Genomic DNA, 16,571 nt, shown 5'->3' with positions numbered 1-16,571 from the left:
GTTAACTCCGTTATCAATTGAATGTCATCATCAAAAAGGGGGAGATTGTTGAATCTCAGATTTTGATGATGACGTCAATTGTCATTTGTTATCTAATCCATATGTTGAGATAAGTGTGCAGGATTAACTATGATGAAAGTAATACATGCAGCAGAAGTTGCACCGGAGTCAAGACTATGATCACGTTAGGAGTTCGAGAGTTCGACGGAAGTCCAGAAGGTCGTCGGAGGTTCTGCGAGAACAAATTCGAGAAGTCCAGGAGCTTGCCAAAGAAGCTCATTGGAACTCGCCAAGTGGATCGTCGTAAGTCCAGGAGTTTGCCGGAAGTCTGCCGGAGCATCGCTGAAGGTTCGTCGGATGTTCGCCGAAAGCTCGTCGGAAAAAGCGATTGACGCATCGGAGCATGTTGCAGTAAATGCCTTAAGAAATTCATAGTTAGCACGATGATTAAGTTAGAAATGGGAGGTGATCCCATTAACTTAATCTTGGGGCAATTGGGCCCTTGATAGACCTAAATTGGGCCAAATGGATCAGCCCATTCGGACCCAGATTACTTGGCCATAGATGGCACCGCCTGGGTCGGTGATGGCACCACCCAAGGCTCAGTCTTCGAGCTCTGGCTGGGCGGTGCAACCGTCTCTGACAGAGGTGCAACCGCCTGAGCTCGGTCTCCGAGCACTGGCAAGAGGTGCAACCGCTCTTTACAGGAGTTGGCACCGCCCAAAGGCTCAGTCTTCGAGCTCTGCCAAGCGGTGCAACCACCCCAGTCAGGCGGTGCAACCGCTAGACCCCAGAATTTCGGGAATTGATAGTTTTGAGCTTGGAATTCAAATTGGGTTAGGGCCTATAAATACCCCACCCTTTCAGCAATGAAATGGCACCCAAAAACCACCAAAATCCTGATCTTACTCTGTGATTTTTAGAGCTCAAAAGTGTTGTATGAGTTAGAAGTTCTCCTCCCTCTTTTCTTCCAAGTTTTGATCTTTCAAGAGAGGAGAGAAATTTCTGTAAGGGTTGTCTCCTAAGCCCGTCAAAAGGAGTGAAACTGTAAAAGGGTGGTTGGCCTTCGCCTATTGAAGGAAAGCCTATAGTGGACGTCGGTGACCTCATCGTTGGAGGAAGCCAGAAGTGGATGTAGGTCAAGATTGATCGAACCACTCTAAATCTCGGTTCGCATTTACTTTGAGCATATTATCTTTACTGGAAACCTCCTCAATAGTTTACTGCCTTCTGCGCTTTTACGATCATGTTTCAAAGTTCAGTATTTTCCAAATCAGCGTTTAGACGTAAATCAGTTTTATTGTACGAACATCATATTTTAGTTTACGCTTACATTCTAATTTCCATCACAACTGTAAACTGCCTTCATAGACTTGCTTTAACTGCATCTTGCTTGATCATAAGTTAAAGTGATTTACGAATCGGATTTTCTACCGAAATCGCTCTTATCGTACGAATGCAGTTTTAATCGTCGAAAGTTTTCCACTGTGCTAATTCACCCCCCCCCCCCCCCCTCTTAGTGCTCTTGATCCTAACAAAACTAAGTGAGACTATTGAAGACATGTACACCCATTTTACGGATGTCATCAATAGTCTAAAAGGACTTGGTAAAAGCTTTTCGAATTTTGAACTCGCTAACAAGATTTTAAGATCTCTTTCTAAAAATTAGAATTTAAAAGTAATGACAATACAAGAAACAAAAGATTTAAATATTTTTCCACTTAAAGAACTAATAGAGTCTTTGATAACCTATGAAATGACAAATGTGGTACTTGACGAACATGAGAACCACCTTCCAAAGAATAGGAAGGATTTGAGACATAGAACAAACGAAGATCACTCGAGCATAAGCTCAAGTTATGGTGAACTTGAATTCCTCACAAATAAATTTAAAAAGTTAATGAAACAAAAATTAAAGAACAAAAAGAACGCAACTACTTACTTTGAACGCAATAAGAAGAACACAAATTGAGATGAATCGAGGAGTAAAAGATATCATCCCTTGAGTAGCAAAAATAGGTAACCAAACTTCTTGGATTTGATTATGAAATTATTTACAAAAAGGGGAAAGAAAATGTTGTTGTAGATGCACTCTCACGGCTACCTGAGCAAGCTAAGTTTTTAGCCATCTCCCTTCCTACCACTAACTTCCTCGAGGGCATTAGGGAAGAATGGAAGAAGAATCCAAAGATCAGCAACATCATTAAAAAATTAGAGGATCTAAGTGCAATAGCCCACTACACTTGGGATTCGAGGGATCTACGCTACAAAGGTCGCATTGTGCTTATACATGACTCCCCTTGCATCAAAATCATCCTGTATGAAATGCACTCCACACCTTCAGCAGGGCACTCCGGATTCCTGAGAACCTACAAAAGAGTGAAGTAAAATTTTTATTGGAGAGGGATGAAAAAATTATTGTTGAATATGTGGCATAATGTGATGTATGTCAACAGCATAAGGGTGAAACAGTGGCCAAGTCCAGGGAAGCTACAACCACTACCCATACCGGACTCGGTGTGGATTGACATTTCCATGGACTCGGTGTTGAATTTTCATCTATGCTATTTTCCTTTATCATGATTTAAAAATTATAAAGGGAAAAAAAGATATAAAATTATATTCTTCCCTTCTTTTTGATAATGACAAAGGGGGAGAAAGAGTTACTAATGTGCATATCTCAAAGAGAAAGATGCTAACTTGCACAATTCAAGAATGAAGCAAAATTTACTAACTTGTGCATCGCAAAGAAAAGCAACAGTTGCTAGTTTGGACATCATAAAGAGAAGCAAAAAGCTTGCATATCTCAAAAGATGTAAAACTTTGCCAACTTTCATATATGTAAAATTTGTTAGCTTACACTTTGCAAAGGAAACAAAAAATGACACTTCTCAAAAGAGAAGAAAGAGTTTGCTATCTTGAATATCACTAGTTTGCCTATCTTAAAAAGTAAAAATACAAACTTGTAAAATTTGTAATCATGCACATCTTAAAATTAATGATGATTTGGTGATTATGCATGTTGTAAAGTGATAGAAAATTACTAGCTTACACTTTCTAAAATGATGATAAATTTTCCTAACTTGTATGATGTAGAACATGCTATCTTACTACCTTGCATATCTAAAACTTGATAGCTGGCATGTTCTAATATAATGTAGCACTTGCTAAATTTTTACTAAATTGCATGATGATAAAACTTGATATATTTTTCATGCAATCAGTTAAACTTATATTTCCAAACACATGAATAGTGGACTTCTCCTTTTTGTTGATGACAAAGGAAGAGAAGTATTGTTGATGTCATGCATGATTTGATCATGACATGTTACTTGGATTTTTGAATCCAAGAGTTTCTATCAATAAGGTATATTGATAGGGGGAGTTTGTTTAAACTCCGAGAGTTAAGGTTAACACCATCGTCGATTAGTTATCATCATCAAAAAGGGGAAGATTACTGAATCTCGAATTTTGATGATGAAACCAATCGATAAATATTTATATTTTAATCTGCGTTTTGAGTGACACAGGATACTTCGATCAAGATGAGACAATTAAAGCAAGAAGAATCATGTTGTGTTGGAGAAAAACATATCAAAAGATTGGGCGTCGGACCAGTGGATCGATCAACGTATCGACAGAAGGCTTCGGGCCGTGGATTCAGGCATTGAACCAATAAGAGTGGATATTGCACCAAGGATATCGAAGTTACGGAGTCAACTGATCGATTGAGCAATAAGCCGCAAGAGAGGACGATGCAACGAAGAATCAGATGAAGCGTTGAGGGACCAATGACATGCTGGACAACTTGATTAATGATTAGTATTAATTGTCTAGATTAAAGTATGTTTTACATGTGTAGGACTAACTACGATAACAAGGCATGAAGCAAAATGAAGTCCCGGAGTCAAGGACGCGATTTCGTTGCGAGTTGGAGAGTTCATCGGAAGTTCTGGCGAAACCAGCCGAGAAGTCTCGGAGCTTGCCAGAGAAGCTCATTAAAACTCGCCAAGAAGATCGTCGAAGTCCAGGAGCTTGCCGGGAGTCCGTCGGAACATTACCGAGAGATCGTCGGAAGTTCGCTGGAAGATCGCTGGAAGAATAGACATAGGGACTTGTTTAGCTTAGCAAATGTCTTAGGATTTCGTAGTTAGCACATAATTGGGCTTGGATTTGGGCCAACCCAATTAGGGGCTAGCAAGGCCCATGTAAGAACTGTGTTGGGCCCAATAAGAGACCCAAACAGTGTCCCAAGAAGTTTCATCATCGTGGCACAATCTTCGAGACTGTATCAAGCGATGGTACCACCCAATAGTGCCCCCCAGGCGATGGTACCACCCAAGACTGTGTTAGTGTCGACTGACACTAGGCGGTGGTACCAGCCAGCACAGGCAGTGGTACTGCTCGTGCCTAGGGAACCCGAGATGGGAAAGTTTTAGGCTCCAAGTTTGAATCAACTTGAAGCCTATAAATACCCATCTCATCCCTAGTTAAAGCACACAAGCACAGAGAGATTAAAAGAGAGAAAACGCTACTGCGATCATAAGTGTATTCCCTCCTCTAGCTTAAACTTAGATTTCTATTTAGAGAGGAGAGTGAGTGCTTGTAAGGGTTATCTCCTAAACCCGATAAAAGGAGAAGAGGAGTGTAAAAGGTGATTGGCCTTCGCCTATTGAAGGAAGGCCTCTAGTGGATGCCGGTGACCTCGTCGAAGGAGGAAGCCGAAAGTGGATGTAGGTCACGTTGACCGAACCACTCTAAAATTTGGTTTGCGTTTATGTCTTGAGCAATTTACTTTAACTGCAAACCTCTTCAATTGTTTACTGTCTTCAATTCATTTACGAACGTGTTTCAAAGTTAAGTTTCCAAAATCAATTTTCTACATCGAAATCAGCTTTTATCGTACGAAAATTTTTTGAAGATATAATTTTTACTGTTGCACTAATTCACCCCCCACCCTCTTAGTGTTCATCCTAACACACGCGCACACTAGTCCAGTCTGATCTTGACCTACGCGTTTTATTCGACCAGTTGGGTTTGTGGATTTGTTGGTTGGGCTTGCGAGGGAAGACCCATCCGATGATTCCGATGGGTCTTCGTTTCCGTGCACTCACGAAGGGCGGAAGAAGCCCCCAAACGGTGTCCCCACCCCTCATCCGACGCCTCGGAATGTCGCCACGCTGGCAATCCGCAACACTGACGACCCGGCTGGTGATTGTTGTGTCCTTGGTTCGGGGAGAACCGAAACATCGTACCTTTTTACCTTGGACCGGTCGGGTCGCCGTTCTTTCGCCCACTTCTTCTCCGACGCCGAACGGTTCGGCCGCCCGCTACGACCGCCCTCTTCTCTCATCCGGTGGCGGTGAAGGGCCGGCGCTGTTGGATTCTTTGTTGTGGCGGCGGGCTCCTCTTCGGCCGTTCTCCTCCTCCGCTCTCTCCCTCTTTTTCTTTGGTAGGGTTTCTTCCAAAGGCGAAATAGTGTACCAAATTCCCTCTTCTGGTGCGTCTCTTTCGCTCTGGGTTTTCTTCTTCTTCTTCTTCTTCTTTATGGCAGTAATGAACTTCAAGCATCACAATCCTTTCCTTCCCTTCCTTTGATTATCAATGGATCAAATTGGATATCGGGATCCATTAAGGATCATTTTCTCTTGGTCCTTCAGATTTTGATTGACCTGGGATCTGGATCCCTTTTGTTTCTGCATAAGGGGCTTCCGAAGGGCACTCATTTTGAGACTCAAAATCGTCATGGTAGCTTGTTGGCATGAGTTGAATGATCAATCTGTACCTGTTGTTGGCTTATGCCCTGCCTAATCCACTTTGATTGGTTTCCGAAGCATCGTCTTCCTCCCTTGGACCTTTTTCCATCTTTTATAATTTGATCGCAGCTAAGTTTTCATTGCTATTCAGGCTATTAGTGTAGCTTCTTATGACTTCGATGAAAACTTTTTGGCACAAGTTCAATGTACTTTGTGGACTTCTGGTCTGGAGCTATGTAGTGCTAGAAAATGGCTTAAGTCTGAGACTCGAAGAGTTATAGATACTATATTTGACTTTTGCATGCATGTGCCTGACAATCATCTTTGTGGTATATGTCCTTTAGTGATCAGTTCATGCTTTCTTAACAGAGACGTGCACTGTCTCTGTGAATTAGCTTGAATATAATTTGACTATTATTCTTTACTTTTTGTAAATTGTGCAGTCGCTGTTTTTAGCTTTATCTTTTGGAAGAGATCTGGCTCATGGCTTCTTCATCTCCGGGCTCTAGTGGCAAGATTGGTGACTCTATTACGGCCATCACGGCCATAGATGGCAACATAACATCACAACGGCCTGGTGCTTTTGAAATGCCAAAACCAAGCCTTCGGGGCCTTAACAAGCCCAAGTGCATCAAATGTGGCAATGTTGCTCGCTCTAGGTAGAAGCGTTTACTTATTTAGTTTTTTCAAGTTGCAAAATTTAGTCTACTACAGCATCTTTTCTTTAGTGAAGCAACAAAGAGTTGAAGCCTTGTATAATTTTGAAGCCAGTAAACATTGAACTTTAGGAAAATATATGCATCGTCCACTTGTTTAGAACAAGGAATTTCCATGATTAGATCGAAGATAGCTTCTTGATTGGAGACCGTCTAGTCCCTGTCATTTTTTAATGCTGCATTTTTTACTAGTAGATTTTTTTCCCCCTCATTTGGCATTATTCTTGCATCAGGATGTAATTATTGGATGAGCTGATACTGTCTCTTAAACTTGTGTCCTTTTTCGGTGAACTTGTTAAGTTACGATGTTTGCTTCACAACATGCCATGTTGACTTTAAAGTCCAAGCTTAGAACAATGTGTGGATCTTTTTTGAGATATTGACTTGACAGTTATTTGGAATTAAATTGATATTAATCCCAAGTCATATGTTTGAATGAACAAGAACCCTTCAGGATTAGGGAAAGCTTACGTATGAATTCATAGTACAACCTTATGGAAAAGATCCCTTGCTCTTAAACAAGGCCGTTGTTGAAGTATCCAATTTGATAAGTAGTGTGTAAATCTCTTTAATAACTGGTTTATGTTTGTTCAAGAAAGTTTTGGGTCTGCTTAGTATCTATGGCCGCTTGTTTACTGTTTTAGCTTCATAATTTTATGCCAAAGTAAGGATTGCCTCAGCCATTTTGTCACTGTTGTTTGTCTGGTTTTTAGTCAAATTTAACAGGGATCAGCATTAACTGATTTTTCATATTTTGGTTCATCGTTATTATCGGACAAGACTTCTTTGGTTTGGTTCACAAGTCAAGATTAAAAGTACTCAACTTAAAGCAATAAGATTTTAGGGCCATCTAGTGGCCCAATGGCAAGGATGTTCTCGTTTCCAGTATCTTAGAAGAATGGTTGGTGCTTGAAAAGTTTCTTACTAGTCTTCAACAAAAGGATTGGATGAGACTCATTGTTTATCATGCAGAGTCAAATATTAGTATCCATACTGGGATCTTGTTGGGCCAATATTTACTGATTGGTATGGAGCAGTAAACCTAAGAAAACTGCTGATGAAAAGTGAAAAGCTGTCTAAATGTTTGTATTTTTCCGTATGTTCGGTACACTGGCTTACTTCTACCTACCCTTTTAGGCCAGCATGTACAGACCAACATGTGCAAGAGTGTTTAATTTGCAGTTGACCATCCAGAGGCAGTTCTGGCCCAGTGATTGTTTGTGTAACTAGAGATCTAATAAACACATGAAAGAGGAAAGAAGAGAGGGGTGGAACTTTCTTCTTTTTCCTGTCCTCTTTCTGTTTGTAAACCATAGAGGGTAATAGAGGGCCTTTGCAATGAGCATGCATTGGGTCCAACTAGGATCTGATTCTATCAAGGAATCAGGAGGTTCAAATGTGGATCCTGATCCAATAATTAATATACTCTGGTTGTGTGTTGGACAAATATTAAATTAGTACTGTTATTATCAGGTAGTAATTCGGAATCCGTATGCTATAGCTTGATGATTACAGCTTTAAGCATCGATACCCTGCGTTCGGGCAGACTAATCCAACGAGGAACACACACACTATGGCTTCCTTCATTCTCTTCTCTTTTTGCTCTCTCTTCTTTCTTATATTCTTTTTCGTTTTCTCCTTTTCTTTATCTCCTCTCCTCTTGGTTCTTTTTTCCTTCTAAACTTTATTCTTCAAATGGTTGTAATTTAATCTCATGAGACCAGAAGAGAAACTCTGATGTTTCCCTTAACTCAAGTCTTGAAGAAGGTACAGGAAAATCCTTGCTTTAGGAAGCAACAGATGTATAAGTAAGCCATGAACATATCATTAAACTAGCCCTTGAAAAAGGTGCATCGAGTTCAAGTCATATGTTAAGTTAAAAATGTAAAACTGCATTGTGCTATTGGTATTTCTTGTCTAGAATGATTGTGTTCTCTGGGTGATCGTTGCACAGACCTTTAGGAATTTTTTGCATTGCTTTTTCAGGTGCCCTTTTCAGTCATGCAAGAGTTGCTGCGCCAAAGCTGAAAATCCATGTCATATTCATGGTAAGTGGATAAGCTACTATGGAGATCGGTAATCATTAAGAAAACCAAACCTCATTGAGATCATCTGTTTATTTAAGCTGATCATGATTTCATTGATTCCATTTAAATTCTTTGATGCACTTATTTTACCAACTGATCATATAGAAAATTTATGCCCTGCTATGATGTTTCAATGTAAGTACCATAATGAGTTAAACCATACATGTTTCTAATATCCACTTTCATTAATTTTGCTTTGATGGCAAAAATAACAGTTCTTAAACACAATGGTACTTTGCCGGACAAACCACCACCTTCTAGCTCCACGACGATAGAACAACCATCCAATGATGTGTCCTCATCAGGGTATGCTGTAGCAAATCAGATCTAAAAGGATCTACACCTGGATTTTTCCTCGTGATTATCTAATATTTAATCATATCAGGGCTTCTGGGAGACTCAACTCACTCAGGCAGATTTCCACTAATGTTGCCAATATCTTACGAGCTAGGAAACCGTTGAACAGAAAGGTATGGGCATCATATACAATCTGTTCTTCTGAATTGCTGAAACTGCCTGTTATTTTTGCTCAGGACTTCCATGATCTTGATAATGTCTCAGGATGCTGTGAATATAAACAGGTGGAGGTTTATGAAGTTAAGAGAGCATATTGAACGAGATATTGAAGTTGAAAACGAGGCATTTGATAGGTACATGCAAAATGTGAATTTACTGGAGGAAACATTCTCAATCACGCAAGGAACAGAACCGGGTGATCAGACTGCATTGGTTGCTGGTTCTTCTGAAAAATTGGTCTCTGAGATTAAGATGAAGCTGAAATCCAATTCTGAAAGAGCTGAGAGTTTTCAGGAGAGGACACGAAACCTCATCGACCAGAAATTATGTGAGTTGCAGAAAGGAGAATTCGTTTCTGATGATTGTTCAATAAATGATGATGACCTAGATGATCATAGAGAGTTCAAAAGATCAAGACAGATTATGAAATGGCGCCACGACAGAAATTCAACCATGGATGATGTAATCAATAAACTGAACAAAGCGCATAGTGAAGAAGATATAAGAGGTTGCATGGACTTGAAGCTGCAGTGCACATCTGATAATCTGACAAGTGAAGATCACTCGACACCCAAGCAAGAATCAGCAGACGTGACAGCTTTGTCATTTTGTTCTCCACCCAAGATGTGGATGACTGCCCATGTTGATCAAGATACTCTTGCAAACATCAACACACAGTTTTCATCTCTTAGCAGTATTGCAGAGTTGTGATTAAAGCGGATCTCCAATCCATTATCATTGACAAGGCTGACTAGCTTGGGCATCATGCAGACTATTTAAAAAGTGGATGGAAATATGGTGTGCTGCTGAGGATTAGTTTCATTATTATTTTTAGGTGTCCGAATCTCCATATATGTATCTCTGTATAATCAGCGCCAGTAATCGGTTTACCATCCCAACTTCTTAAAGAAATCAAGAGAAAACCAAACCTGCCTGTAAACTTTCAAGTTTGGGGTTTCCTTGTACCATTAACTTCAGTGTCACCTTTTTTTTTCCCCAATCTAATGTTTACTTACTGGTATGGAATTTTTTATGTTTCACTAATGGTGCATGACTTCTTCCATTACCGTGAAACATCCTGGAAATCATTTGTGGTTTGAACTTTTTTTTAGCGAACTTTGTTTCTGCATAGGCCGGGCGGAGTTAAATCGGTACGAGGAAATCATCAATCATCCTTAGGATGTATTTTGTGCCTAAAAGGTTAGTCTGTGGATAATCCTCTCCATAAAATTGGGTATTCTAATGTTATTTTCTAGCACTAGAATGAATCCTTTTGAATCAAAATCTGGACACGCCAATAGCCTCCCAAATGGAATGTTGTTCGACTGTGGCGATGGGGGGTGGGTAAGGAGGAGGTGATGTCAGAGGAAACGGTGGGATGTGTGAAGAGACAGTAGGTGGGCAAGGATGGCGTGATAGCATCGAGATGGAGGACGCCAGCAGCCGAGACTGTTGCATTGATGAGAGAGAGCGAGATACAGAAGGCTCTCTGACACCTCATTACTAAATGTTCGTTCTTACTTCCGAGAAGGACTAAAGGAAACCAACTTGTTAGTAATTGTTAGGTGGCATTGGCATTGGCATTGGCATTGGTGAGGTGGAATGGATGAGAAAGTGTCCTTAAGTAGGATTTGGTTCATCCACTAACAAGATACTCGATGTTCTTCCACCACCTTTCGTTTGTCTGTGATTGCTTCCAGGTCGTCCATAACTAATCCCCGAGGCATCAGTTTGATTGATGGACCTTAAATCTCGTTCTCGGTGACTATATGCTAGGAATCTGGATCATGGCAACCGGTGCACGCATGATGATAACTCTTCTTCATCTTGACCTCCTCCATCTTAGCTTCGACAAAAGCTTCCGTGTGTTGGCGGAGATCAATATCACCATCTATCAGACCCTTTTTGTGTTTGTTTGGGTTGTCTTTCTCTTTCTCTGGATCGATAAGCATGGCCTCAGATGGCAAAATTAACTCCTACTTTTTTTTATCAGGAGGCTCTGCTTTTATCAGCACGTCAGTCTCGAATCATTCACGCAACAAGTGCAGGCTTAAGAGACAGAGAAAGAGATGAATCTAATCTGAAGTCGCACGTTACTCGGTAATTACTTGCATGAGAGGGCAAGCATACACCCACCCGACCATGTGACATCAGTTGAATTCGACAGCCTAAATGACTAAATATTGTGATTTTCCAACTGCAAATGTCAACCATTTTGAAATCGATCACAGTTAAAAGTTTTCTCTCTCTCTCTCTCTCTCTCTCTCTCTCTCTCTCTCCCTCCCTCTTCTCCTTATCTATTTGGATGATTTGATTTCATCGAGGAGGAGTCTTCACTGTGATTTCTTTATCACATTAGAATATCCGATCCGATCAATGAGATAAGAGAAGATGGAATGTGAGTTACGTGCAAATGATGGATGGATGGGTTACGTGCTCCCAACATCAAACTTGACATCAGTGCCAATTAGTATGAAATATCTTCTTTGTTCACCGGGCAATAATTGCCAAAACCCACCCCGTGGCTCGTCGTCGATGAGATGGGATGGGATGGGATGGACGGGCTCACCCCATGACGACGACCGCCCTGCCTGCAAATTATGGCGTCCCCGGTAGCTGATGGAATCCCAACAGCCCATTCACGCATTCCTGTGATTCTATGCTCCTTATTTTGTCGTCGTCTAACACCCTTAAATACCAGCTTACAAAGTTGTTTCAAATCTCATTTAAAGTATCAATACATATTATTAATGAATGAGATTAAATTATGATAATAAGTTATGTATGAATAAAACAAATAAAAAAGAGGTGTAGAAGAAATACAATTTCTATTAACGCACTTAAAACTTTTTTGTAATAGATCTTTTTAATTTCAAACGAAAACTCTCATCCAACATTCTTCGTCCAAAGAAATAAATGATAAATGAAACAACGGCGGGATAATCGATCCCCTTTTCGGAACACGGATGAATCGGTCTCCAACCCCAAATCGGTTCACCGGTGCAACTCAGATATGATAAGATCGAAGAACCCAAGTGTGGATTGGTATGCACGTTTACATGTACTACTACCATATTATCATCTGGATTTAGAAACTAAATCATAAAGAAAGTCTAAAAATCGACGACAGCTTTTTCCACCAAAATAAAAAAGAAAGATTACGGTGAGCAGCAAGCAATCGGTGAAAACAGCAGCCCCCACCTCTCTCTCTCTCTCTCTCTCTCTCTCTCTCTCTTTATTTTGTGGGTGGGGAGTGTACGAGGGAGGGCGCAAGAAGCGAAGGCCTTCTTTGGACTGATTCCTCTCTCTGTCTCTCTCTCTCTCTCTCCTGTCTTTGCTTTGCCTAAACTGCATCGAAAGCGTGGCGTTTGGAACCAGCGGGCGACACAGAACAACAACCAAGTAAGAAGAGGAGAGGCTGAGGACCGAGTTCTCCTTTGCCTTTGCCTTCGATTCCACCGCTTCTTTCTGCTTTATTCCTCCCCCCGCCTCGCTCCTCCGCACTGCTCTTTGGCGAATCCGCCTCCTTTGCTTGCTTGCTTCATTCCTTCCGCAACTCTCGCCCTCTTCTACCTCTCCCTATATACATGTTATCCCATTTTATCCTCTGCTATCGCCATGGCAGTTCGAGCCCAACACCCCTCCAACGTTCTGCTACTAAATAGGTACGCTTTGGGTCAAGCTCGCATTTTGATGCCAATTTCCTTGTTGGCTTCTTCGTCGAGTTGACATCTTGATGGATGGTTTTGGTGATTTGTGGCCGTGGAATCCATGCAGAAGCGAGCCGGAGAAGAAGGAAATGGAATTCCCTGGAACCGCCCCTGGGCTTCTCGATCAGTCTATGGTTTACTTCGCCAATGCCAATGGAGGTGAGATTAAGGTGGCTCTTGTTGCTGATTCTTTGCTCCGTTCGTCGTCCGAGATAAAGATCAGTTTCCGTGAACAGCGAATGGGAACCCGATGAAGCGGGCAAGGGAAGTCACGGGCGTCTCGGTGGCGTCGCCGCCGCAGCAGGGTCACCTCATCAACCTCTTCGCCCTGGAACCCCTGCCCGCTTCGGCTCCGCTTCCACCTCCCACTCTTTTGAGCCTCGCCGAGCTTCAAAGCCTCCCCCGTCCCTTCACCCCCGGCGGCCTTCGTCTCGCCTTGGAAGGACAAAATCGGTACCAGAGCCAGAAACAATCCGATCCGCTTCTCTCTTCGTCTTCTTCCGTTTCCTCGTCCCTCCTCTCCGCCCTTCCGGCTGAAGAATTCGCTGCCCGAATCAACCGACACAAGGACGAAATCGAACAGTACCTCCACGCCCAGGTACCCTCCAGGTCCTCTCTTCTTTCTTTGGTTCTCGACGGCAAAAAGAGAGTAAAAGTTGGATTGTTCTGCTTCTGTGGAAGGGAGAGCAACTGCGGCGGTCGTTGGCGGAGAAGCATCAAAAGCACTACCGGGCCTTATTAGCCTCGGCGGAGGAGTCGGCCGCCCGGAGGTTGCGGGAGAAGGAGCTGGAGGTGCAGCGGGCGCAGCGGCGGAGCACGGAGCTCGAGGATCGACTCGCCTGCCTCCGAACGGAGTCGATGGCATGGCAAGCCAAAGCCATGGCGGACCAGGCGACCGCCGCATCCCTCCACGCCCAACTCCAACACGCCGCGTCTGCTGCCGCGGCTCCCCCCTCGGGGATGGGGGGCGGGTGCAACGAGTCCCCACCCGCCGAGGAAGCCGGGTCGGCCTACGTCGATCCGGACCGAGTCGAGCCGGAGCGGTCGTGCCGCGCGTGCCGGCGTCGGGCAGCCTCGGTGGTGCTCCTCCCGTGCCGCCACCTATGCCTCTGCGACGCCTGTGACGCCGCGACTGCCGCCGAGTCGTGCCCGGTTTGCCGCAGCGTCAGAACGGGAAGCATCCAAGTGTGCTTCTCGTAGGAACGCCCCCGACTCCCGTCACCGCCTCCCCTCCGCTCCTTCCTCACCGATCCTCCAAACTCGAAAATGAACTTTAATAATACATTCAATCAACATAAAATCTAGAATTATCTACAACTTTCATGTCCGATGATTTTTCGTTGCCCCTACTCCCAAAAAAAAGAAGAACTTTCATGTCCGATGATCTTTCAGTTTCCCACGAGGAATTAATTATTTCATCGGCATGGAAGATCTGAGTGTCGGGAGGTGAACATATGTCCCTCGATGAGTTCTGATGCGTGTCAGCTTATAAACGATCAATCTTTCTCATTCAAAAGGATGATGATGATGATGATGTGCCATTCTCGTAAACCGTTCATAATTTTCTTAGCGACCAAAGTCGATCCATGCTTACTATTCGCTCACTCGTGCATCGTTCATTGCGGTCGATCACAAGGTGATGACGAGCACCCCCTCCCAACCAAATCACATCGAAGCCATAAATAATTTTGTCGTCACATCGTACCAGTGCGATCGCACATTATGCTCGATCTGAATACGAATGCGGGAAAGGAGAAGAATGGCTACGGTGGACCAATCGCCAAGCCCTCGTCGTGTAATGTCGGCAGGCAACCCACGGCGAGATTAGTGCTGCGGAAGTCGATGATGGCAATGGCATGCCGACGGTGACGATGATAAATGGAAGAGGTGTGATGGATGACAATGGAGCGATTGTACGAAGAATCATGTTGGTGATCGGACGACAATGCTGGTGATGTTGGTCGATGTAAGTGGTGACAATGATGTCGAGGGTGGTCGAGCAAGCGTTCACGATCGTCCCTCGCAAAGACAACGTGGCCGGATGGAGTCATGTGCGCCGTGTCTCCATGGCACCATAAATCGATAGATACTTTAGGTTCGATGGATCTTTGGTTAGATTGGAGTAGTAGGGAAAGAGAGGATCCTGTTTTCCGGACCTACACAATGGTGATGGAGAAACTGTGCGTGGCGACGTGATGAAACCTTTGATGATCTTTAGGTGTGCTTGCAGTCACGAGAAGGTGGGTTGTGTCGATTGAAATGAGTTGTCAAAGGTAGGTGTCGATAGATCCATTGCTACTTCATTGACTTGGTGCTTGTAGGTGACAAAAGGGTCCATCGATCTGATCCAAATGAGTTGTCCATGGCAGGCATCGTTTATTCCTTTGCTACTTCATTGACTTTCTAACCTTCAGTACCACAAGCTTTCCATGCTTAAAGCTACAACCATAGATATGCTCTTGGCGAGGAAATTAAAGCTCTCCAAACCTCGTTCCACACAAATGTTAGAGTCTAATTACTTGACGAATCACGATAAATTATTAATATAATTATATATATAATTTAAATTTAAAAAAAGATTAAGGTTCATTTTATCCCTCGCGGTTTTGATCATGAATCATTTAAACCTTTATGATTTATTCATGTCTAAAATAACTCATATATTTTCAAATACATAGCACCTCTCGTCAAGTCTGAGTTAACAAATATTAGAGTCTATTTCACGATATGCTTACTCACAATAAATCATTAATATAATGATATGTATAATTTAAGTTAAAAAAAGGGGTTAACGTCCATCTTGTCGAGGAAGAGGAAGCAGTAGAAGTCGTAGCGATAGACAAAGGTAGAGAGGTAAAAGCAAGAGAGACCAGACGTGGAGGTGATGGAGAGTTAGACTACCATATCTATTATATGCACGATGGGTGGAGGTACAAGAGAGGATGAAGTTGGTGGCAATAGGGACAAAGACGCCTAGGAGGAAGAAGAGGGACTAGGAGACTACTGCATACCTAGCGTTAGACTAGTCGATGCACATCTACCTAAGGTAGGACCGGAAGCTCTCGAGCTTGTTATCAATATGGGAGAGGTTGCGTGCGTATAACGCCCTACTAGGTAGCAGTGGCTTGATACTACTGCTGGTAGTCGCTTCCACAATAATATCTCCTCCTACCATTGATGATTATCTTAATTTTTTTTACTTAAATTAAATATGTCATTATATTAATAGTTTATTACGAGTCAACCGTAAGCAAACTTTAATATTTGTTAACTCAAACTTAATGGGAGGGGCTTATATGTTATATTTTTTTAATGTAAGGATTATTTTATATACGAGTAAACTATAAGAGCTTAAGTGGTTCATGACCAAAACAACAAGGGTTAAAATGAACCTTAACTCTTTATTAAACTTAAATTATATATGTTATTATATTAATAATTTATTATAAGTCAACATGTTTGGTAAACAAACTCTAATGTCTGTTAACTCAGACTTGATGGGAGCGATTTATATGTTATATTTTTTAAAATGTAAAGATTATTTTAAACACGAGTAAACTATAAGAGTTTAAGTGGTTCATGATGAAAACAACAAGGGTTAAATGAACCTTAACTCTTTATTAAACTTAAATTATATGTATTATTATATTAATAATTTATTATGAATCAATATGTCAGGTAAGCAGACTCTCATGTATGTTAACTCAAACTTGATGGGAGGGGCTTATATGTTACATTTTTTAAAATGTAAGAGTTGTTTTAAACACGAGTAAAATATAAGAGCTT

At 42.1% G+C, this 16,571-nt stretch overlaps 2 protein-coding genes across 3 annotated transcripts; both read left to right on the top strand.

Annotated features, from left to right (window-relative positions):
• The first annotated feature begins 5,289 nt into the window (after positions 1-5,289).
• On the top strand, positions 5,290-10,115 carry LOC135587605 (uncharacterized). 2 transcript variants are annotated; one of them, XM_065079198.1, is made up of 6 exons: positions 5,290-5,452; positions 6,200-6,415; positions 8,459-8,520; positions 8,775-8,865; positions 8,945-9,029; positions 9,121-10,115. In XM_065079198.1, exons 2-6 carry the CDS (start codon positions 6,240-6,242, stop codon positions 9,784-9,786), a joined length of 1,080 nt encoding a protein of 359 aa, XP_064935270.1. In that variant the 5' UTR covers positions 5,290-5,452; positions 6,200-6,239; the 3' UTR covers positions 9,787-10,115. The 2 variants fall into 2 exon arrangements, with proteins under 2 accessions (XP_064935270.1, XP_064935269.1); XM_065079197.1 differs by having other exon boundaries at positions 5,290-5,500.
• A 2,238-nt stretch (positions 10,116-12,353) lies between these two features.
• LOC103994592 (BOI-related E3 ubiquitin-protein ligase 1) lies at positions 12,354-14,102 on the top strand. Its single transcript, XM_009414970.3, has 4 exons — positions 12,354-12,740; positions 12,853-12,944; positions 13,022-13,383; positions 13,467-14,102. The coding sequence occupies exons 1-4, from the start codon at positions 12,694-12,696 to the stop codon at positions 13,983-13,985; spliced, it is 1,020 nt and encodes a 339-aa protein (XP_009413245.2). The 5' UTR covers positions 12,354-12,693; the 3' UTR covers positions 13,986-14,102.
• Positions 14,103-16,571: the final 2,469 nt, after the last annotated feature.

The sequence above is a fragment of the Musa acuminata genome, chromosome BXJ1-8 (genome assembly GCF_036884655.1).
Source record: "Musa acuminata AAA Group cultivar baxijiao chromosome BXJ1-8, Cavendish_Baxijiao_AAA, whole genome shotgun sequence".
Taxonomy (NCBI): Eukaryota; Viridiplantae; Streptophyta; class Magnoliopsida; order Zingiberales; family Musaceae; genus Musa; species Musa acuminata.
This window is presented reverse-complemented; position numbering and strand designations above follow the sequence as displayed.